Source organism: Micropterus salmoides, unplaced genomic scaffold, assembly GCF_014851395.1.
Source record: "Micropterus salmoides isolate LMB-PRFRI ecotype aquatic unplaced genomic scaffold, ASM1485139v1 Ms_hic_scaffold_4, whole genome shotgun sequence".
Lineage (NCBI taxonomy): Eukaryota > Metazoa > Chordata > Actinopteri > Centrarchiformes > Centrarchidae > Micropterus > Micropterus salmoides.
Window position 1 is genome coordinate 13,777,591 of NW_024043372.1, and position 24,425 is coordinate 13,802,015.

At 40.3% G+C, this 24,425-nt stretch overlaps 1 protein-coding gene across 4 annotated transcripts in view; it reads right to left on the bottom strand.

Annotated features, from left to right (window-relative positions):
- The window catches only part of slc12a5a (solute carrier family 12 member 5a), a 177,524-nt gene that overhangs the window by 97,528 nt on the left and 55,571 nt on the right, over nt 1–24,425 (bottom strand). Inside the window, exon 1 of one of the 4 annotated variants that reach the window (XM_038695839.1) lies at nt 12,252–12,672. The exons of the other annotated variants lie outside the window; for them this stretch is intronic. Within the exon in view, the coding sequence (XP_038551767.1) occupies nt 12,252–12,306 (55 nt within the window). The 5' untranslated portion in view covers nt 12,307–12,672. Of the gene's footprint in view, nt 1–12,251; nt 12,673–24,425 lie in introns of those variants that run through there. 4 annotated transcript variants of the gene reach the window in all.

Sequence of the window (24,425 nt, forward strand, 5' to 3'; positions counted from 1 at the left end):
GAGCATTCATGTAGGCATCTCTTTCTTTGAGATGAACATGGAGCATGGAGAAAATGGACGGAGATCTGAGGCAAAGACTTGACTTGACAGCCTTTGAAAAATGAAAAAATTATAAAATGTGAAGCACCAGTCATGAGGGCTTTCTGGTTTAAGCATTCATAGAATATATGAAATCCTTCAGCTGATGGATCATGCATCATTAGGCAAAATATGAGAACATGGTTTTCTATTTTAAGAAGATGGGGGGGTATATCCCTTAGCTGAAGCCTAAAGATGCATTATTGAATAATAAAGACCATAAAGGCCAGAATAAATGTATTCATTGGGGGAGTTAAAATGGTGTAAAGTGTTGCTACCATCTTTTGAATAGTGCAGCATGAACATGTTAAACATGAACATGAAACGAGCATCTATTCAAACCAGTCTTGGAGAAGAGATGAGAATAACATCCAAATGCTGCCATCTGAGGGATCTGTTGTAATGTTTCACTGGAGTTATAATAAGATGTAAAATACATGGAATGTGAGGCTCATCTAATGTTTTCCAACTTCTTTGTGCCCCTCCAGAGCAGGGAGAGATAGAAAACTCAAGTTATCTTGCCATGTTTAACCCCCAATTTCAGAAAATACAGATGATGTCAAGTCAGAAGAATGCTCCAATAAACCTCTTCAGATTTTAATACTGATGGTGTCTATGTTTCCTACGCAGACTGTCTAAAACATGGATTTAGTCTCTGTGACTTCACCCATAGGTTTCTAAAGAGTGATTGTGAAGCTCAATGTGGGAGGCTCTGGCTGTCACCATCTTGGCAATGCCTGACTCGCCTACTCCCAGCTTATCCAAAAATGGGTGACAAGGTGGAGCTGGGGCGTGCTGAATGAAGCCTGGTCGCTGTGGCTAGCCACCTGTGACAGCACCCACCTATCACTCAACACGGCCATTATTTATGCATAACCTTAAGCCTTAATATAATTTAAACAGGTTGTGTTACATAAAATGTCACTCCCCACACAATTATCCTGAACAAGAAAATTAGAAAGAGAGCAATAACATGTTTTAGGCTGTAGACATGTTTTTTCTGCTGTAAAGTTGGGCATTTTAACATGGTATTGGGATTGACTCGCTTTTGGAGCCAGTCTGAAGAACTTCCGTTTTTGGAACTTCTATTTGACATTTTACCACCTTGTTAATCTATTATGAAGAACGTGTTAGCACACAACTGCCAAGTGAACCAAAATAGTAAAGCTGTGGGCCATAAAACCAAAATAATGAGCTGAAAGACGCTAAAGAGCTCTGTAGAGCTGTGGGGAACAACAGAGTGAGGTCATAACTCTTCATGGGTTCACCACCATCAATAAGCTTTTTTACATTTAAATAGTCATTTGACCTTTCGCTAAAAAAAAAATCCGTCAACTTTAACAAAACATCACCACCAAGTATAAGAAACCATATGCTGACAGGCCGAAGTGTCAAACCAGAGGTAGAAATGTGACAAACAGTCAAATTTTATCATGTCAAGTACCCCAAAATTTATAAAAACGTGTGTGAATTTGGAATCCATTAAGACAGAATATCCTCTAATCCTGCTTACTAAACATAAAACATCAAAAGCTGCGAGCGCCTTGAGAAATCCTCTCTATTTACGCTGCAGCACACACCACACCAATCCCAGAGCTCTCCAGTTAAGTTGCTCCATTTCCTATGTGACAATAGCTAAATGGGTTCCTATTGAGGGCCATGATGGGACACGGGGCAAGTGGCACGGCTCTCCGCCGCCTGTGGAGGGGCCCGACTGACAGATGGTTTATTTCCAATTGCTGAGGATGCTGATAGGCTCTCTGGGCCGTGGCAAAATAGGAAACACTATTCATACAGGCATATCAGCCCCAGACACTCGTCCGACTGAGAGTTATGCAGACATGTCAACTAAGCTGTCGTCAAAGCGAAAGAGAGAGACGGATAGACAGGGAGAGAAAGAGACAGAGACATAGAGAGGTGTTGTAGCACCGTGAGGTAAGTGGTCAGCCTTGCCAAAGGCGACGGTATACTCAGGGGAACGGTGCATGAAATTCATACCTAGAGACAAATATTTGATTGTGAGATCATACTTTACATACATGTGTCTCCTTGGCTGGGCTGTGTTTAAGTGGTGGGCTGAAGGACAATGAGTGAATAGTGTTTAGAGATGCACCTGAAATATGAACTTAAGTGGTTTCAAGTATTATCAACTATTAAATGAAATGAAATTTCATGTAAAACGCAAAACTATTTGTGTTGATGCGTGTGTGCTACCATTCCTTTGACAAGATATACAGCTGTGTCCGTGTGTGCGTGTTCAATTCTGCCAACAGTCACAGAGGCTATTAGCCAATAACTACAGTGCTGTTTCAATCACAATCTGTCTACCTCTGCACGTCCTCTTCTGTCTTCTCTGTCATGTCTGTTTGATCCGTCCTTAAATGACACTATGACATGAAAGACTCTGTGGGTACACACTACAGCTGTAAAGACATCAAACAGCTGTATGGGCATCACAGACTGTTCAACAAATTGGACCACTGAGTTGAGAAGTAATCAGTTTATTTTGTGTGTGTATGTTTTATAGAATTAGCTGTCTACAGTTTGTTCTGGCATAAAAGGAGGAAAGTGTCCTCTTCCTACAATGAATGACTATTTTCCCAAATAGCTCCACTGATAGCCCTGCCATTGAAAATGTTCAAATTATAGTGTTGCTCTTTGTGTCCCGGTCATAATGGCCCTAATCCAGTAATGTCCTTGTACATTTATCTGTCTCATCAAGTAATGTGTGAAGGGGAAAACAGATAAAGGGATATGTTATTAACTAATGCATACATATTCGTAAATATGGGGGTGCTATGCTTGTTTATCATCATATGTTTTGATAGTCATGGAATTTTTTTGTCTTGAAGTAAATATGATATTAATTTCTCTTGAAAAAGCAGGACTCAAACCACCCCGTGGATGTTTAAAATTAAGTCAAAAACAACACAAGTGAGGCTGATGATATAAGTGCTTCTGAAGCTCCCCACTGTTCTCTGCATTATAAGCCCTGAAAAAAAAAAATACATTTCATTATGTTTCCACCCACACACACACACACACACACACACACACACACCAAACCATTTCCACTAAAAACCATAATATCCTCTAATGACACTACGGGTACCCTAATGGCCAGGAACTAACAGGAAAACTGGAAAGACAGAAAAAACGAAACGAAAACTTCATCAGTTCTGGCCATTTCATCATTAAATCAAAATTACAAACGGACCATTGGGCCTTAATGTGGTCAGTCACGTAAATAGGGAGATTTATAATGAATGGCATCTGGACAGCAGGTTGTGGCAATGAATGAGAGTCCCTGTGCCTTAACATGTGTCCGTCCGTGGAAACAGGCAGTAAACTAAACAGAGCAATCATAGTCTATATATTAATCTTCATAAAAGATAGAGGCACATGTAAAACATTAGGATCAAGTCAGTGTTGTCATTATTCTGCCCCCTATTTTTACTCCCCAAACCCTATAATTTAATCCAGTGAAACAAGTATAGTCACCACAGTATCATCACAGTAACATTTCAGTATACATACAGAGATAAAACAATTAGTGAATTAAAAGACTAGTCGACGGGCATAAAATGCATTCTCAGTTATTGTTTAAGTCTCTACATCAAGCAAAAATGTCAAAAATGTGAGGATTTGGTGCTTTTCTCTGTTTTTGAAATTTTTTTATCATTTAAAGTGGACTGTGACAAAACAAAACTGGACTGGCATTTTGTTTGATATTTCATTGACAACATTTTTACCTTGATGATTAACTTATAAATCAAATATTCAAATACTCAAATATTTTTGACCATTAAAGAGATAATTGTTTGTCTATAAATGCTAGTGGACAAAATCAACAAACTGTGCACAGTTGAATAAAAACTGGTTTCAATATGTGAATCTATGGGATATAAGGGAAGAGAAAATCATTTGAATTTGCTTTTATGTTTCCTTTTTGTCTCCTCCCAACATATCCCTGCCTTTCCATGTGTTCCCACTGCTTTTAAGAGTCGCTTCATTACTTCAACTTGCTCACTACGCTGTATCAGTAATTAATCAGTGGTAACTTTTTCATCATCTAAGCTGCATCATTTGCATGATCTGAACTTCAATCTGTGCATTGAAGTTCTTACGTAAAAGCTTGATGTTGGGTCAGTGCTGATCTGCCTCATTAGCAATTCCAGTCCATCCCAAACATTATGCTGAGTGTGTGTATGTGTAGCCAGCCCACTGGTGAACTGCTGTACAGAATTAGAGTCCTGGCAGACTGTGAGGGACGGATCCCCCTCCGTGCCCCTAACCCACCCATCCCCTCCGCTGCCCAATTACAAGACTGTGTGTTTGATTTTCATCCAAGGCGGCCGGGTGCTGTTTCTTGGTTCTACAGAAACCTCCGCCACTGGCCTCGCAGTCGCCTTGCAGTCCCTCTGCCCACTCAAACCCACCAATTAAGCCGCTTTCAAGTTTAAAGATGCAGCAATCCCACAATGCCACGCTGCACAACAGAGCCCCCCCCCCCACACACACCTACACACACATATACACTGGGGTTTCCACAGCTGAAACAGTACATCCACATTGCCCCACCCCTCACTCCTCCTCCTAACACACACAATAATGGCCAAAGGCACATGTGATGGCAAGTGCACACTGTAAACCACTACTCTTAAGATGAAAGGAAAAAAATATTTCTCCGTTGGCTGGTGGTTACCTAGGCAATTAAAGATGGAGCTCAGAGGATTGTTTAAAGTTCCTCAGAGACAGAGAGAGAGCTGTGATGCAGAGATAATGTGCGAGCATGAAGACAAAGAAACGTGACTTATCTTTTCACTTTATGAAATGCAAATGATTTATCCACCAGAGAAATTCCCCAACTTAAATACTGTATTCCATATGAAGCTTATTCTTCCACAGCAGCTATTTTCCTTGTAGAAACCAATGAATGGCAGCACAGAAGCAGTACATGCCGTATTTTGTTTGTCATTTTTAACCTCAGTGTAAAGGGTTCCTATTTAGCAAATATATGGAACATTTCCAAACGTCCAGACTGTAACCATGGCAATCCACATTACCTACTTGGTTATTTTCTCTCCTGAGCCAAAAGAAAACAGCTTGATAAAATGGGATGACGCCAGGCTCTGACTTACACACACTCACATATAAACCGGGGTTCTATGTCACTTGACACAAAATAAAAGCCAGACCAGAAGTCTTTGTGTACAAAGTTGATACAGCTGATTGTTGTGCTACTGGGCTGAGTGGGTATCATGGTTCTAAGGCCAGTCTCAACCACACACCAGCTCAAATCACCACAAATTGGTGTATGAGTGAGAGCAAATCAATACGTGGCTTTTCATTACGGTTTCATCTCCTGGCACAGGTTGGTTCACAGTAATGTCAGATAGGGTGAAAATTGAGAGACTCATCAAGGACTTTGGTCTCTTCAAAAAGGAGCCAGAGGAAAACGAGGATGTGTCACGTGCGCCGTCAGCTCCACTGGAATCGTTCTGACTTAATTTATCTGCCGTGTACAGATTCACACACACAGTGGTGCACCTGACCCAAGTGAATTCCTTTCGATGAGAAAACTGCAAACATTCGAGAAAAGTCCTTATTATCAGTTTATAATACTTGTGATGTATTCAAAAGGGTGGCCATTTCATGCTGTAATCTACTTTTCTTTCGCACCACTTTACCACAGTTTGTCTCATCTCCGCTTCTTCTAATGATTTCCTACATTTCCCAGCATGCCTTTTGACAACCCCAACAAGCAATTGTGATATGGGAAGTCAGAATTCAAAGGTCAAAATTTCAAAGGGAACGCCCCCTTAAGTCGGAATCCCGACTTGGTAAGCACTTCTGTGTACTTGTGACTCATATAAATGTTCATACACAAAGTGCTGTCCAACAGCTGTCTGTAGACGCGTTGCTACAGTGTTTAGTGTGAGTAAATACTGCACAATGCGTTTTTTTAATCAACTGGCGTTTCAATAGCTAACCTGGCTAGTTGTAAACAAACAGCTGGCCGAGCGAGGTTTTCCGACTTGTTAATTGGAACGCCGTCAACTTGGGTGTGACGCCATTCCCAGCTCCGACCTCCGACTTCTGAGGTAAATGGAACGCAGCAATTGTGACAAGGATGTGTCCCACTCAAGAATGCAGTGTTGCTTACTCAGAAATGTATTTCCTGCCTCCTCTTTCACTGATTTCTAACTGTACAATTATCAAAAGTCTAATTGGCGACCTTGGACGGCCTTTGACTAAGAATGACCTGTTCAAATGAAGGGCAGTCTCAAATCCAACCAGATGGAATACAAATATAAAAACTTTTTCGATAAGGAAAGGAAAACATCTAGTAAAGCAGAACATGTATGGAGGCCTCTTAAACGTGTGTGTGTGTGTGTGAGAGTGTGTGTTTGCATGTGTTCTTGCGTGTGTGCATGGCATGCGTGCGTGCGTGCATGAGCGCCCTGTTTGTACATGCTTTTGTGTGAGCTTTTCATTCTAGCAGTATGAGTCAACAGCAAGCTTAGGGGAAGCAGCGCCTTCTGATTATACTCTCCTGCTTATTAATTGACAAACCAATGAATGAATACCCTTCCATTATATCTGGACACCCACTACTGATGGTAACCATACTCTAATTAGCAAGAAGACCAATTCATCTGCCCCGTTGTTACGTAAGCCGCTGTATCCACGTTTCACTAATACCTACCTTTATTAAATTCAATTAAGTGACACATAATTAAAATCTATATTTGGACTTTTGGCCATTTGTATGATGGTGGGTAGTACAGTGCTGAAAAATAGCACTGACTCATAAGCAGGTGATTTTTGTGAGTGTGGGAGAGACAAAAAGGCTAGAAAGAGCTAATACAGGCAAAACTATAACTTAGCAAAATACTTAATTGGTCAACAGTATTTTCCACAATATAATATTTCTCCTTCTCACACCAGTGTGTTTAATGAAGAATGTAGTGTAAAGCATTGTCTATGCAATGAGCTTGGTTGACATAGCAATAAAGTATTGAACTTGACCCATACAGTTGTATAATGCAGGCTACAACAGGCCTATCTGTTTGTCTACTCATGTGTAGATGATACACTTTAGCGCTAAGCTACTGAAAATCCATTTTTTTTGTCTGCTGCCAGAAAGCCACCTTTCCAAGTAACAAGTGCCATTAGCCAGCAATCTCTCTCACTTACAGTGCATTTCTCCTCTCTCTCTCTCTCTCTCATTCACAGTAGATAAGTCGCAGAGCGGGTAGACAGAGAATAATGACGTTGAGCATGCACAACAACTGCCTCCCTAGGAGAGGGCCCCGGGGAGCATTTTGCAGTATTATGCAGTCAGCCATAACTAAAACATCATTACAACCCTATTCACAGGCCTGACCTGAGTACGGACTGGCTAGAGAGAGTGGATGAGGGGATGGATGGATCAAATAATTTGCCATTTTCTTAATTAATCTGTAAATTGTTTGGTCTATAAAATGTCAGAAACTGTGAACAATGCCTCTTGTGATTTCCCACAGCCCAAGGAGATGTATTCAAATAGCTTGTTTGTTTTTGTTCAAGTTGCTCATTGCTTGTTTGACCAGTGAGCTGTCCCAAAGAAATTCAGTTTACAATCATATGCAATTAAGAAACGCATACATTCCTCACAATAGAGAAGTTAGATTCAGACGAAGTTTGGCATTTTTGCTTGAAAAATTACTAAAACAATTAATAAATTATCAAAATATTAACAGACTAACGATTAATTGACTAACTGCTGCAGCTCTAGATGGATGGATGCATTGGTGATACTGTAGATGGAATAACATGTGAGCATTTACCATGGTTTAATGGATTTAATAGCAATATCTCCAAAAATCAATCTAGTTATACTTTATGCGTGTCACAGACGTTACCCTTCTTTGTATGTTCATGCAGTATAGTAACACTGAAGCCACTGGCAAATCCGATGGCAGGTGAAGGGAAAGTGATTAAACAAAAGCAAAAGATGAAAAAGTGCATTGTTGGTATTTTGTATTTTAACTTATAAAGATTCTCATGAAATCAAACCCAGATTCTGATACTATTTTTGATTGGCATCGCTGTGAGAAATAACCATTCAGTGTGTTAACATTCTGTACATTATCTCTTTAAAAGGGATTCACAGAAAGCACAAAATTATTATTGATGGACTTCTTTATAAAAACCACGTTTGTTTGGCTGCACTGTAAACACATACAGCAGTTGCAGTTGTAAAAATAACCAGCTCTTGCTGTTACCACAATAACCACAGATGTTGCCAAATGAACAAGGATTGCAACTTTTTTATTGCATTCCATTTTTTTTTCCTTTATTTGTGAGTATTCCTGTCTCCAGTTTGCAGTGCGGCCAAAAGCAACATGAACGTTGTGGTTCATCGTGGGTCTATTTCAAGTACTATTTAAAAACGATATAATATTCTTTGAGTGGTTCATCAATGGTGATAAATGATCCAAAAGTCCCGCAAGGTGTGGACAACTCGGCACACCAATGAAGCTGGAGCTTCGTCTCTTCAGTCACTACACACATACCGACACATCCCCACGCACATACAAGCTACGCCCACACATGTGCACTGACCCCACTCCTTAAGGGTTAGGGTTACAATTTTGGATTTATTTTTACACTTTAAAAACATTTATTAAAAGCTTCTTTCTTTTCACATTTACAGCATTATATGTTGAACTTTATATTGTAAGAGGCTGTATGTGAACTTATTGGGAGAAAACTGGTACTTCTTTGTAAAATCAGACATGAGCACCCCCCTATCACCAAAATGGTTTGATCCTCGTTTCATAACGCCGTTGCAAAGCTTTGACTGTGAGATTGAAAGTCGAATCAGGCTCAGCCCATCGATGCATCAAATCTTCGACTATTCGGGGTCAGTCCTATTACTATGTATTTGTTCTAGTACTTTTACTGCTGTGACATTTTGTATCTTATCTAACAGAGGCAATAATGTTTGAATGTTTTTAGAGTGTGATCTACCTGGAGTGAGATGGCTATCAGCTGACCTGCTGAGCCAAAGACAGTCCAGCCAGAACTCATGGGCAATATTATTAAATTATCCACACATCACAAAAACTACTCACTCATTAAACTGGAGCGAATAAACTGAACTGACACATGAACGACTGAATACAAAAAAAACTGCAGACAGTAACAAATCTTTGGAGAAGAAGCATGAAATTACTTTTGCTTGCTAACAAGAACCCAGGCCGTTGAACACTAACAGCTCCTCTTAATACTGCACCATAAACAATGAGTGCTCTAACATTGTTTACACTATAGCTTATCATTGTAATGATGACAGAATCCAGACTTTACAACAGGAAAATATGTAAAATGGTGCCATGACCAAAAATAAACCATGACTCTCCCCTCTTCCTATTCATATTCACTGCCCTGTATCACTACATCTGTCAGTCGGTAACAGCTTCCCCTCTTATGCTTAAAAAACAAGATGTGCTCTGCCATTAAACCCTTTCTGTGCTGCAAATGGATCTCTAAAACTTCACTATCCGTTCAACTCTTGATTGCGTCCCACCTCCTTGCACCACTGACACTTTACCACTCCATTGCTCCAAAGAGACAAATCTGCAGATAATCAACAATATGGTGGGAGAGCAACAGGACAACTTATGAATATGTAAATCTGGCCGTGACTCAACTTGTAGCTACTTTTAGCTTCCTTACAACCTTTTTTAATTTAGCTGAAATGATGCCTTTCATCTTTGCATGCTTATGAAGGTGTGCAGTGCACATGGGTGCACACCCGTACAAACACACACAAACACACACACACACACATACATGTCTCCACCCCGATACTGTATGTAACTCTGTGTGCTGTCCTCCCGGGCTGTAACCCAGCAGTATAATGAAGGCTATAAATCAGCACCTTGGACAGCGCTAGGCAGCCCTGAGCTCCAGGATATACGAAAATACTGGAGTCAGGCAAGAGAGAGAGGGCAGTCGCTTTCAGCACCAGGGGCTAGTGGACAGCGACAGCCTCTGACATTCCTACTGTAAAGAGGCGAAAAGCCCTTCCTATCTGGAGCTGCCCTGCATAGTACTGATGACTAAACAGAGTTATTCAGGTTGTTGCACAGCTAGCTTAGCAGAGCTGTGATTCAGATGAAAGGGATGGGGGGAGAGTTGAATGTGTGTGTGTGTGTGTGTGTGTGATGAGGTCCTATCCTGAGAGATGTTGCTACTGCGGAGTGACAAAAAGAGAGAGAGACAGTGAGTGTGGCAACACAGGGGGAGGAACAGAGAGATTAAGAGATCTACCTCTCTGAGGGTCACAGCATGGCTCTGTGCACATTACATGCTTAGGTTATTCTTATGCATTAACCCGGAACAAATAAAAAGGGACAACCTGACAAATGAAACAGTCTGACATCTGTATATCATTTATAAATAGAAGTCAGACATATAGAAGTCAGACATATAGAAGTCAGACATATCACTAGACACTTATCAGCACATTATTACAATGTGTGTATGAAAATGCGTGGCAACTTTAAAACTCCTTTCTGCACACACAGACACATACACACACATAAATCAGATGGTAAATTTTATAATACTCAAAGGTGGAAACACACAGTGACAGCAAAGCTCAGAAAATCATATTAGCTTAACACTTCGACATGCACTGCTATGTGGTCTTACGTCACGCTTGGTAACCTGATGGTTCCAGTTCGTCACACTTATAAATGGGGTCATGCTTGAACCGGGTTGCCAGCCTCTTACAACTATTGTCCGTCCATTTAGCGCACCACTGTAATCCCCCCCACCCCAAACACACACACACACACAAAAAGAGATGCCCGCATTAAGTTAAATATTCATGTTCCCAGTGCTGGTCTATTTTTATCATTAAGCCCTCACAGGTAGGAGAAGCAGCATAGTGACTGTTCTCTCATCCGCAACCTGTCTTGAGAAAAAAAAGCTGAGACAAATGTGATCAAAAAGGGGGGGAAAGAGGGCAGTCAGGGAAGCTGGGCCTTGAGAGAGAGAGAGATATGTGCATAGCTACAACAACCTTTAACGTATAGCAAAGAGTAAAAAGCAATACTGTCGGTTTGCAGCTTCTACACAAGCAACCGCAGAATTATCCTTAGTGCAAAAAAGCCAACTGGTATGAAAATTGTAGCCAAACCTTACTAAACTTACTCAAACTGCATTCATGACTTAATACTGTCCTGAAATGTGCAGTGCTTGTCACTAGAATAGTATGTTCAATTTCCGTCTGGGCCTAAGAAGGTATGCTCTATTTGGTGAACAGCCGGTTTAAGAGCACTCACAACACAGCTCTGCACAAACCAGCAACCTACAGGTTTTTTCCAGAAAGCCTGCAGAGTCTAAGGACTGGGCTGAGCGATGGGGATTGGATGGCGGGCTGATTTTGACAGCTGGGGGCGATGGGATTAGCAGCAATGGTGGCTTGGTATCTGTAATTGTGAGTGGCTGTGTGTATGTGTGTGTGTGTGTGTGTGTGTGTGAGTGAGTGTATGTTTGTGCGAGTGTACACATGCCCATACCGCCTGTCCACAGAGTGCCATATGTGGTGGGAGCATTTACATTGCAGTGAAGAATGAGTGAATGAACCAATGGGCGGCTGCACCAGAAAACGCTCCGTACTGTCCCTGCACGAATCTTTGATTATATGTCTGTTTGCGTGTGTTTATCTGCATGTATTAGTGCAAGTGTGTGCGTGTGCTGGACAAAGCTGTAATGCCCTTACACTCACCATCCATTGCATTGAGTGAGCCCATTACTATTCCTGTCACAACAGCCTTGCAGTAAGAGCAGCAGCAGAGGAGGCAGGCAGGCCGACCACCGTACAATGCTGTAACACTCACATGCACAAACACAAACACACACACACACAAACACGCACACACTTCTCCCTCTGACTGCTCACTACCATCAGGTTGTGTGTGTAACCTGTGCATATTGTGTGAGGTATTTCTGTACTACATATTTTTACTCTCCACCTATGTGTTTCTATGCGTTTGCGTGGGCAGATGTACAGTATGCGTGTCTTGCATTGCCATGTGAATGTCCCTGTTTATGCATGCCTGCTCGTGTGTGTGTTGAGTGTGTGTGACTGCATGACACATCCCATCACTCACCCTGGCTTTGCGCTCCCCCGTCCCCCTCCTCTGTGTCCGTCAGGTTGTTAAGCATCCCGGCTCCTCAACGGGCACTCTTCTTCTGCGGAGCGATGTCACCGATCGAGCTCTCGGCGGCTCTCCCTGCGCTCCACCCACTGTTATACAGCCAGAGAAATCGCAGGGGGAAGTAGCGTAGAAAATATGCCAGCCGGATCCTCCTCGCTCCTCGCTGCCCGTAGGATGCACGAAGAGAGGCAGCAGAAGAGAGAGAAGGATTTTTTTTCCCCTTTGTAGATCCTCCTCTTGACGTCTCTTCTCCACTGGCTTGTAAGCGTGACTCTCTCTCTCTCTCTCTCTCTCTGTTGCTACCTCTCTCTCTCTCAGTCTCTTGCCCTTCTCTCTCTGTTGCTCTCTTACTCTCTCCGGGAGGAGGAGGAGGAGGAGGGAAGCTGCAGGAGTTTGGTAGATGATGGAACGCCTCAAAGCTGCACTTGCTCTCTCTCTCCTTCCCTCTTTCCTTCTCTCTGTCTTTATTTTTTGTGCCTTTCTCGCTCCTGATCTCGATCTCTCCCACTCACAGATACAAAAAACACTCACTCTGCCTTGCTCAGATGATGTTGCTCAGTCACTGTGGCTGCCAAACTGATTACTACTGCATATTCAAGCAGTTATATATTTCTTCTATATATATATATATATATGTCTCTCCTCTCTCTTCTCATTGTGGCTTTCATATGATGAGAATGTGATTGGGAAGGGGAATTGATGCTGTTAGAAGAGTGAGCAGGCGGTAACCTCACTGCTCCGATGTTTTCTGTCCACCGAGGTGCATTATGCATCGGCTTTTCCTCCTGTCTGCTTTGTAATAAGCCGCTGCACTCCCTTCCTACTTTAATGTCAGATGCAAATACAGCCTCTCTTTCCTTCAAGGGATGAACAAGCCCTATCAACATCATCTGTATGCAGTTATGATTAACATGGAGAATCATGTACTCACACACACACACGGACAGACACAGTGTATTAGCAATAGGGTGCATCCGCAACTGTTTGGTTTTGTCTTTTTTCTTTTAATCCATCCTTTAGAGGGTAGTTATGTTTGGTTCCAACCCAGAGGACCTGCCTGTTGTATACCGTCAGCGCAGCACTGAAGCCTCACTGTCAATTAGACTGGTCTCATTTTGATCCATGCAGATTCATTTTGATCTGGTACATAGTGTACCGTGTGCAAAAAAAGTGTGTAGTACTAAGACACTCGTGCATGTGTGTGTCTGTGTGTGTTTCTATACATGTCCCAGCGGTTGTGATCCCACACCAGAGATATGAAAGCAATTAATCTTGGTTTTAGTCATGGTAGCACTGATGCACAGAATAGATTTTAACAAAAAGGGATGGAGGAAAAATATAACTGCATGCTCGGCTCCACTGAATAAATTTATTACCAATGTCTCAAACAAAACTGGTTTTGTCAAGGTACAATTACCTTGACAAAGAATAAATACCTTCAAGCTTGGTAATACATTTCTTCACTGAGCTGTGCGTACAGATACATTTCTCTCTCTTCATTAGTATGCACAACATGGCCAGCAGTTTGTTTATAACAACAAAAGACACGCACAAATTAAATTATGATATCCATGAGGGGAGAGCCTTTGCATTTACATAGTTGAAACGTTCAGTCGGTTCAATTGTGTCCTGAAGGCTCATCATTGCTTAATTTAGATTATACTAGATGTAGTTTTGAGCAAGCAATGCAATTGGTTAAAAGTGCACAGGCATGACATGAAATCAGGTTGATTATTACTATTTGTTCTGGTTACACAGGAAGACAAATTTTTCTGTTTCCTTATTTTTGTTTTTTAAATGATGAGGTTTTTGGATGACTTGAAGACTAGAAAATGGTCAACTTAATTTTGTGCTGTTGATACCAAGCTTCTGTTAAGACAACAAGATCAGAAGATGAGTATGAGACAAGAGTTCAGAAGAAGAAGTAAATAACATTTAATATTTGGTGGCATAACCCTTGCTTGCAATAACTGCCTCAAGCCTGTGACCCATCGACATCACCAAACTGTTGCATTCTTCATTTGTGATGCTATTCCAGGCTTTTACCGCAGCTTCTTTCAGTTCTTGTTTGTTTCGGGGTGTTTCTCCCTTCAGTCTCCTCTTAAGGAGGTGAAATGCAGCTCTATTGGGTTAAGGTCAGGTGATTGACTTGGCCAGTCTAAAACCTTCCACTTTTTCCCCCTGATGAAGTCCTTTGTTTTGTTGGCAGTGTGCTTTGGGTCATTGCCCTGCTGCATGATAAACTTCCTCCTGATTAGTTTCAACGCATTTCTCCGTAAATTGTCAGACTTGGCAAAATGTTTCTGTACACTTCTGAATTCATTCTGCTGCTACCATCATAAGTTACATCATCAATAAATATAAATGAGCCTGTTCCAGAAGCAGCCATGCACGCCCAAGCCATGACATTACCTCCACCATGCTTCACAGATGAGCTTGCATGCTTCGGATCATAAGCAGTTCCTTTCTTTCTCCACACTTTGGCCTTTCTATCACTTTGGTAGAGATTAATCTTGGTCTCATCAGTCCATAAGATTGTGTTTCAGAACTTTTGCGGCTCATCTCTGTTCTTCTTTGCAAATTTCAATCTGGCCTTCTGATTCTTACTGCTGTTGAGTGGTTTGCATCTTATGGTGTGGCCGTGAGTCCTCTTTGAACCGTGGATTGTGATACCTTCACCCCTGCACTGTGGAGGTCGTTGGTGATGTCACCTACTGATGTTTTGGGGGTTTTCTTCACAGCTCTCATGATATTTCTGTCATCAACAACTGTTGTTTTCCTTGGCCAACCTGTTCGACGTCTGTTGCTCAGTACACCAATAGTTTCTTTCATTTTCAGGACATTCCAAATTGTTGTGCTTGCTATGCCCAATGTTTGTTCAATGGCTCTGGTTGATTTTCCTTCTTTTCTCAGCTTGACAATGGCTTGCTTTTCTCCCATAGACAGCTCTCTGGTCTTCATGTTGGTTTATCCTCTTTAACAGGAAATGCAGTATTTATAGGTTTGAACCATGGATGAAAACTTAGACTAGTCATGCAGAGCTATTTAATGTTTGGACAATCAATCTAAAAGGCAACAACTGGGCAACAAGAAACATCAGTCACATGTTCCAATAGTTTTGCTCGCTTGAAAAATGGGTGGGTTCAAACAAAGGGTGGTATGTAGTTACACATGTGAATGAGAGCTGAAATTCTGAACTCTTGTCTCATACTCATCTTTTGATCTTAAACCAAATGTCTTCAGTGAACAACAAAAACAAAGGAATTTGCCTTACCGTTCTAATACTTTTGGAGGGGACTTTATATCAAACAAACAATAAATAAGGAATGCTAGGGTGAAAAAGATTGGTATCATCATGTTTTTCTATAATTAAAGGCACTTTTTCCACTAGTGGTACTGGTAATCCCACTTATATTTAATAGGTAACATGGGTGGCTAATGTGACAGACAAAGCCAGAGTAATTACGATGTGTATGTCTCTGGAAATTAATGTTGGTGTACCTAGAACTTTGTTGTAGTAAAAGGGGGACTGTGCTTTTTAAGCAGCCCAATTCAGGTCCAATTCAGGTCCTCCATATTCCATCCAATTCACAGTGAGACTTATCTGTATTAAACCTGATCAACAAATGATGATCATGCCAGTTGATTTGACAGAAATTGAGCAAAACCTGCGAGCCAGTAGTGCTGATACACTCATACGTGACATATCTGTCTCATATCGAACACACCCTTTTGAATCAGGTGATCTATTTAAGCCATCAATGCCCGGCTCACTCCATTGGCCAGCCTAAGGTGCTGCTGCTAATCTACAACACTGCATCATCACTGCAGCTGCTCACATAGCGTTTTTAATCAGCCCACATCCACTCCAGTATCTACCTGTAGACTCACATTTCCCCCGGAGAGAGGTCATCATTTCTCTCTGAGCAGGTTTAAATGTCACATCCGGGACACCAAACATTAACTGTGCAAACTCTGGACTCACACATTCATATAACTGTTCCATGCGAATTCACTGAATGAAATGAAAACTTATTTTTCACACAACCAAACCAGCTGACTGCAATACTTTCATTAAGAGGGAAACAAGATGGGCAAAGAACCAACTGTAAATTTGGAGCAAACACTGTTGTACATTTATGTCTTGCTTGACGACACTGACCTGGAAATAAGGCTCCTTTATAACATAGTTCATGAATAAGCATTTTCTATGTGCAAATGCAATAAATCAAAATTACTTAAAACGCTGCTGCATGACAACTATGTAACTCAATACATTTTCTACTTCAAGTAATCTAAGTCCATCCATCCATCCATCGTCAACCGCTTATCCTGCCTACAGGGTCGCGGGGGGGCTGGAGCCAATCCCAGCTGACATCGGGCGCAAGGCGAGGTACACCCTGGACAGGTCGCCAGTCCATCGCAGGGCAGTAATCTAAGTATGAATTATTAATATATAATGCTAGAGAATTGTACAAGATGTTAATTTTATGATCAGTTGTTGAAATGGTCCCTGGTGATAAAAAACTTTACACAGAATCACACAAAAAATTTCAGTTTCTCAGTTGTCTATTTTATTTCCTGGGCTAGTCATATTGCGTTTACAGTCAGCACATAAAATATAGTTTGGAGAAGGAAGGAAATCTTCTGTTGAGCTAGAGGAGATGAAGGTAGAGAAAAGGGAGAAGGTGGTCGATACATCGCCTAAATAGAACAAGGGAGAGCATGTGCTTATCAGGAAGATGATGGCAAGGAAATGTGTTTACTTCAGGATGTCTGCTAACCACTTCGAGGAAGTGGTCTATTGCGTTCATCTGTCAGACACCACCACATTTACACCAATCTGGATGTTCAAAAAGGACATGTCATTCACCCTCCATATTCTCAGCCGGTGAGAAACAGCCTATACCATAACCGCCAGGCAACACATTAAGGCATCTGCAAGATGCACAATAGAACAGCTGTTGGAACTCAAAACACGTTAGTTTGACATCGAAACTGTTGTTGCTGCACCATTTATATCAAAAGATGTTGGATGACAAGAATATACTGGGTTTCAAGGCAATGAGAAGTAGGAATACAAGGAAGACGGCAGGCAAGCACTGAATGCACTGGAGCAGAGCAGAGACTTGTTCGCACAGCAGCTGGTTTCCAATAGAGAGTAAGAACAAACAGACGGCTCAGTTACACTTTAAAAATGCAAGGAAATTTATTGATAAGACTAGATTAAGTTATAACAGATAACGCTTATAAAAGTTGATGTCAGAATGCATTTCTGAAGAAAACTGTAAGAAAAAGTTGTTAAAAATGTTATTTCAATGTTATTTCAAGGTAAAACTCAATGCACTCAATGTGCATTCAAATGTTTACAAACAGCAGAGATTTAATCAAGTAGCTCTGAGGTGAATTTGAAATAAAATGAAATTTAACTTTATTATCTAAAGAAGAAATTCATTGATCAGAGGAACAAGACGGTGCTGTTGTACTGTTCAGTGCTGTAATAACTGGTATACCAAGGGCTTCTGGAGACAAATTGATTAAATTGCTGCAATTCACGTTAGATTATTTCCTATTCTTTCTCATTTGATTCAGTTCAAGCTATCAGAAAGTCTAATTAATGCAATTCAAATTTTCTGTGGGCATTATTCTCTGCATGTACTGCTGACTCACTCAGGCATCTAAAGGTTTTCTTATTTCTTAAGCAGCATGGCTTGCTGACAACTTAACAGCGGCTTGTCTACAAACAGGGCCCTGTTATTGGATTAGCCCAAACCCTTAGAACAATCACATACTGCCAAAAGAAACTCTTCAGCTACAGTATGGGCGGTGGAGGCAGTGAAAACTACAACAATAGTAAATGCATGTAATACTACAATTTAACTAAAATTGGGACCCTTCTTATAAGCGTGTGAGAGAGTGTAAAACTACATGCATTAGAGGCTAGGGGTGTGGGAGTCAACATGCACAGTTGTTGTTTAAAAATTATTTGTGTAGCTACTACAAGATTGTGGGTTTGCCAGTGCGTGTGCAATAAAGAAGCAGACAGAAAAAGTGAGAGAGCAGAGAGAGAGAAGTTGACTGGGGTATTGACAAATAAGAGGGTTTTATGACTAAATGCAGATGCATGAGTCACACATATTCCTGAAGTTGTACTTGTTATCTGTGCCTGATTACATGCATGCGAGCTGGCATTCATGTGTGAACATACTTGTATGCATGTGCAATTTCATTTGTAAGTCACGTTTTCCTCAGAGGAGTACTCCTACCAATTAATCATTTTTGAGAGAACAATTTTCAAAAGGGTTTTTAGAAACAGAAAAGGTATATTTACATTTTCAAGGGCTCGATTGAAGGCTGATTTAAATGTCATAAAAGAGTTGGGTTCTAAAGAGGAGCCGAAATTGGACAATCTTTGTTGAGTAATGTTGAACTAAATAGAGCCATGTAAAGGTCATACTGACCTGAAACCGTATTACGTACATTACCTATCTTAAAAGGCGTGTAAATCGTGTAATATTTAGTAGGATCTTGACAGAAATGCAATATTATATACATAACTATGTTTTCAGTGGTGGACATTACATAATGCACTATTACATTTTTGTTACCTCAGAATGAGCCATTTCTATCTACATACACTGCGGGTCACCTTACATGTTGCGTCGCCATGTTGCGTCGCCATGTTGCGTCGCCATGTTTCTACAGTAGCCCAAACGGTCAAACTGCTTTACAGAGCGCCTTTCGTCACTACGTTGAATACGTACTAACAAGAAGAAGTAGTAGTAGTAATAACAGCCATCTAGTTTGTTAGAAGTACGAAGATTTGTGAAACTTGGACAAATGGAGGACTACACGTATTATGTAGCCCAAGGTGCCAGAGCGTGTCGGCCAACGTAGCTTCTCCTGCGCGCTTGCAAAGGGAGGGGTGGGCAGGGGCTGAGTCGTTGGTTGCAATTTGCAACAGTAGACCAACAGTAAAGTTAAACTTCTATATGAGGGTGGGTATTGTTAGGATCTTATCGGCTCAGTTCTTTATCAATACTCTTATTTGTTCTTTTTCATTACTAAAAGTGCTTTTTTGAAAAATATATTACTCTAAAAAAGAACTCAAGAGGATTAGAATTGAATATCCATCCATCGTCAACCGCTTATCCTGTGTACAGGGTCGCGGGTAGAATTGAATATTTTAAACAGAATTAAATGTTTTTAGAGCAGCAACACTACAACAGCAAAGTCACCATAAACGCTATAGTTTTATTGCACTTACAGTAAAGAGAGTAGTTGTCATTAACTTGAGTAATCTTGGAGTTCCTTTCATTTCACCTGGTTCACTTCCCTGTCTCTACTGCGGCCTCTCTGCTCTGCTGTTCGCTCACCTCGCTTTGTGTGTGTTTGTGTAGAAACTCAGCCCTGACACAGAAAACAGGATTTCTATGATTTCAACATGGATTTGTGTAACATTTGCATAATCACAGAAAAAATAGGGTGCCTTGATTGTGAGTTTAGTGCGTCTTTTCAGATTTGAATGCGTCAGAGACACAGGACGCGTAACTATCAACATCACTGCAGCTTCCAGCACACCTGTAGCTAGTGGCGCTGACAACACTGCAATGTCATGCCTTCCCATTAGCTCTGTGGACTACAGCGCATCTAAAGCGCAAGAAATTATTTTTGTTCCATGAGCACACTTTATAATATAGTACAGTATAAAACACCTATAAGTGATTACACCCATAAAAGACACAGAATAGATTTTTAAATTGTAATGGCGTTTTCCACCACTGGTTATGCTAACATTAGGAGAGTTTATTTAAAATCTTGGGAAGTTAGCGTGTTTGTGTAATACACTTTTCCTATCTTAAGTTATGATAGGAACATTGACTTATTAACTGTTTATCTGTAATGGCCTTTATGCTAAATCAGGTCCTAACCCTAACTACCACTGTTACCAAACAGTTGCCGTAATATGGCTCCTGGTCCACTCTGCTTAAGAGCCTACTAATGAAGTAGGAGAAACTCACACACTACAAATGCTTTTAATGATGACAGGCCTGGTCAAAAGAAATTCAATTATGTTTCTGAACAGGGCTTGATGACCTCTTGTGACCTTGTGTCATCAAAAAGAGAGGAAGAGAGAGAGGGAGGTGAAAGGGAGGGTGCTGGCCTTCAAGAGATACAAGGAGTAAATTGATGTGAGCAGAGTCATAAAAGGAAAAGAAACGGAAAGAACTCACATAGGAGTCCTATATTCCTAAGTCCTCTAATTGACCTGAATGCAATGAGAATGATTTAGTGTGCTATGGTGCATACGCCAATGCCTCTGAGATGAGACTGTACCCTCCATTAAATCTTACACCATGTAATACAGTACAGCACACACAGGTGAAGCTGAATAAACACAGGATATACTACAATTTGGTTTTGATTTTATTATTTTTGCTTTTTGATTCTGGTTCTTATCAAATCCTGGTGCTGTTTATCAGTGTATTATTTTAGTAAGAAAATACGTCAAAGTACTGTATGTTGAATACCAAAACACTTATTTAACATGCATGGCGTCCACATTTGTGGACAGGTATTTTAACTCCATTCTGGGTTAATATATCATGGTTGTGTTCTCCAAGTCATTTGTGGACAGTGTCAGTTGATGGATACCAACATTGTAACAGTGGTTACTCTCTTGTTTTCCAAATACTTATTGTTTGATGACCTCATCAATCCAAGATGGCTGACTGTGATGGCCATGTGCTAAATGCCTCAGGCATATCTGTGAAAAACTTTTATTCAAGGAGATCTGTCAACATAAAAAAAAAAATGTCGTTTTTATACACCAAAAACCAACTGTCCATCTATGTGGACGTCATGCACAGTGGAGTCAGATTGTATTGTTTGATTTGTATTGTTTGATTTGTATTAAGTTTGATTTCTGTAACCAGCAAGTTCATTTATTCTAATTTTTGATAAATTGTATTATATTATAAAAAGACATTTAACAAATATATGAACATTAATAGTAATGAAAATGTGCATATTACAGCATTAAATTCACATTTTTTTGACAGTATTATACACATACTATAAAGAAATCAGTTTTAACTACAACAATGTCATCTGCTACATGTTGGATGTTGATATGTTAAAACTGAGATGATTCAACATGAAGTTAGATGAGGATAACAATATGCTACTGGGTTTCCACATACATGTAACTTCAGTTATAAATACCACTGTGAGTGTTTTTACTCTTTTTGTTCCTAAAATGTGTTTTATTGTAAATTTTTTTAAACTATTGAGCTTAAATACATAGCATAACATGACATAAAAAACATAATAATCCATACCATGTTAGGTGTGGCATTTTAGTCCTTTGTTGCATGGTCTCCACATACGGGCACAGTTTAAAAACAAAACAAAATTTTGAAAGAAATTTAATGGATTTGTATATTAGCCCAATGTTGAGAAAAAAAAAGAATCTTTAAAAAAATAGATAATATTTAATATAATAGATAATGTTTTTAATAATTCATGTATGAGAGGGTTAAGGAATCCTTTGACATTTTGTGAAATATGCTTACTCGCAGAGAGTTAGTTTGGCGCCACTCTCGCGTATGATAAATATGAAGCTATTGCCAGAAGCAGGCTAGTTTAGCTTTGCATAAAGACTGGAAACAGGAGGAAACAGCAAGCCTGGCTTTGTCCAAAACCAACTAAATCCACCTACCAGCATCTCTAAAGCTCATTGATTAATATGTTTGTTTAAGCTGTACAAAAAACAAAGTTTAAAAAGAAGAAGTTGGAGTTTTATGGGGGTTACGTGCCAAATGCTTCCTGGCCAGGCACATTAACTTCCTTAAGTCTTCATTGGTTGCCTGGCAACCCCAGATTGAACCTGATTGTTAACAATACACAAACAGAGATACTCACAAGATGTAAGCAGAAATGCACAACAGTGTTTCCCCTAGAATTTTTTTCAACTATTACTAGTGTTACAGAGCGGGCATGTTACGGAAATGTGGTGTCATCATACACGTGGTGCAGAAATTTTTGTCTGTTTAGGTTCGCCACCTTCTCCAGTCCTCTCCAACATTTACCGCTAAAGTGAGTACCTCCTGACACCGCTTGCTACAGTTATGCTACATTCAGATATTGGGTGACCAGACCTTGGATAGGGCCCTATGAAATCTGTTTTCATTTTTGTCAGATTCTGTGTTTCCCATTTTAGTTTTTTACAATTTAACCAGATGGTACCTGTTTATATGTTCACTTTTATTGGGAGTTATCTTTAGAACATTATTTCATGAAGCTTCCAAAATATTGAAATATTGATAAAAACAGTCAATATCCCTATGACCAAAACCACTCCCATGCTTTACAGGCCACAGCTTGAGAACAGAACATCCTACAGGCACTTTCTCTTCATATTGAAGAGATGAATCGATTGATATCCTGCATGTCTGTGTAGCCCCTACGGGTCGCCAGCAGAGACCGATAAAGACCGCCTCCGCTAAAGCAAACTCTTCTTCTCTACTTCAATCTGAAGACCTAAAGGAAACTTATCAGCTCAGTCGACCTCACCAAGATGGCGGCCCGCCAGATGGTCTCTGATGGAAAACAGCTAGAACAGCGAAAATCAGTTAGGTCCGGTACCATGATTAAGCTAATTTTGTCATCAGAAAGAGTGTGTAATCATGTGGTGGATGAATAAAATTTCAACAATTCAATAAGACAATATGCATATAGAAATATTCAAATGTATGTGCAATTATTTATGGGGGCTATTGCAATAGTAGGATATTAAAATACTATAAAACTATTTAATAAGGGACAATTCATAATGAATGTAATGCTGCAATACATGTATTGTAATGAACACACGGTAAAAGTGGGTCCGACTGAGGCTATACTTCTGAGAGTTTGTAGACGTGATGAGCTCTTGCTATCGTCTTCGATATGACAGCGTGTGAGTGAAGGAGTCGCTAAGCCCTGCCCTCGCCTAAACACAGACTCAGAGAGGACAGAAGTAGCGCTTATAAATACCAAAGAAATGCTTTCAATGCCCATGTAAAATCCAGATTTTTATAAATTGCATCAACATTTCGGCAGACTCCACAATATTCTGCGTTTTACAGTTAATTAAACTTTTACTCATCATATTCCATGATTCTGTCCGCCCAAATTGGGGGAGACACTGCATACTGTAGTTCAACACTTTCCTTTTTAGGAATCAATTACTGGAATCCAAAAGCATGTTTCTTCTCAACAAATACCAAGATCTTATGCATTCTGGACCAGTTCAGAACCAGCTTTTAATGCCATTCTTTAGGACATACAGAGGTTAAACTGCTACACATTTTCTCACTGCACAGCCTTGAGCGGCTCAAGGAGCTTGGGCTGTTTTAGGACAAGATAAAGTGAAAGAACGACCACTTCCAGCCTATAGTATCAGTAGCAGAGCCTGGTCTCCCGGTGTGTTGCGTTGTCTTGGACTGCTGCCAGACCATTATGGTCTGTCTGAGCACCTCCAAACGTTGAGAAGGGCGTGCAGCATTTTACAGCATCCAGCAGCCAAAGACACAAACGCCCTAGACACGGAGTTTAAACTTTAACTGGACACAAAAGACAAAACTAAACAACAAACAAAAATTCTCAGGAAGCTTGAAAGGCGGTTCTTTGCTACTCATCTCCAAGTGTACGGCTAGAGGAGCGTCAAAAGTTTTGAAATGAAACAGCATCCTTAATATTCTCTCTGAATTCCCTCAGTGTCTGAAATCAAAAAATATTTAGAGTGAGAGAAGGCACTTACACTTAAATAATGCAATACACAGGCTTTCTTGATCTGTCAAAAATCTCAGCCAGAAAAAGCTCAGTCAGCATTCGAGTTAGACACATCCAAGCCACCAATTCCATTCCAAAAATGACGATGTTCACGACAGGTTTGTCTTTGCTTCACACAAACAGAGCATTGGGTTGATTTAAACATTTTTACAAACATGCTATATGTGTAGAGTTAATCAGCTCAAAATTGCTCTAATAAGTCAAATCTTTACTAGATGATGTCTGCAATAAATCTAACTAAAGCTGCATCGTGATAAATAATGCATTTTGGTTTTCTGTCTGAGCCATTTT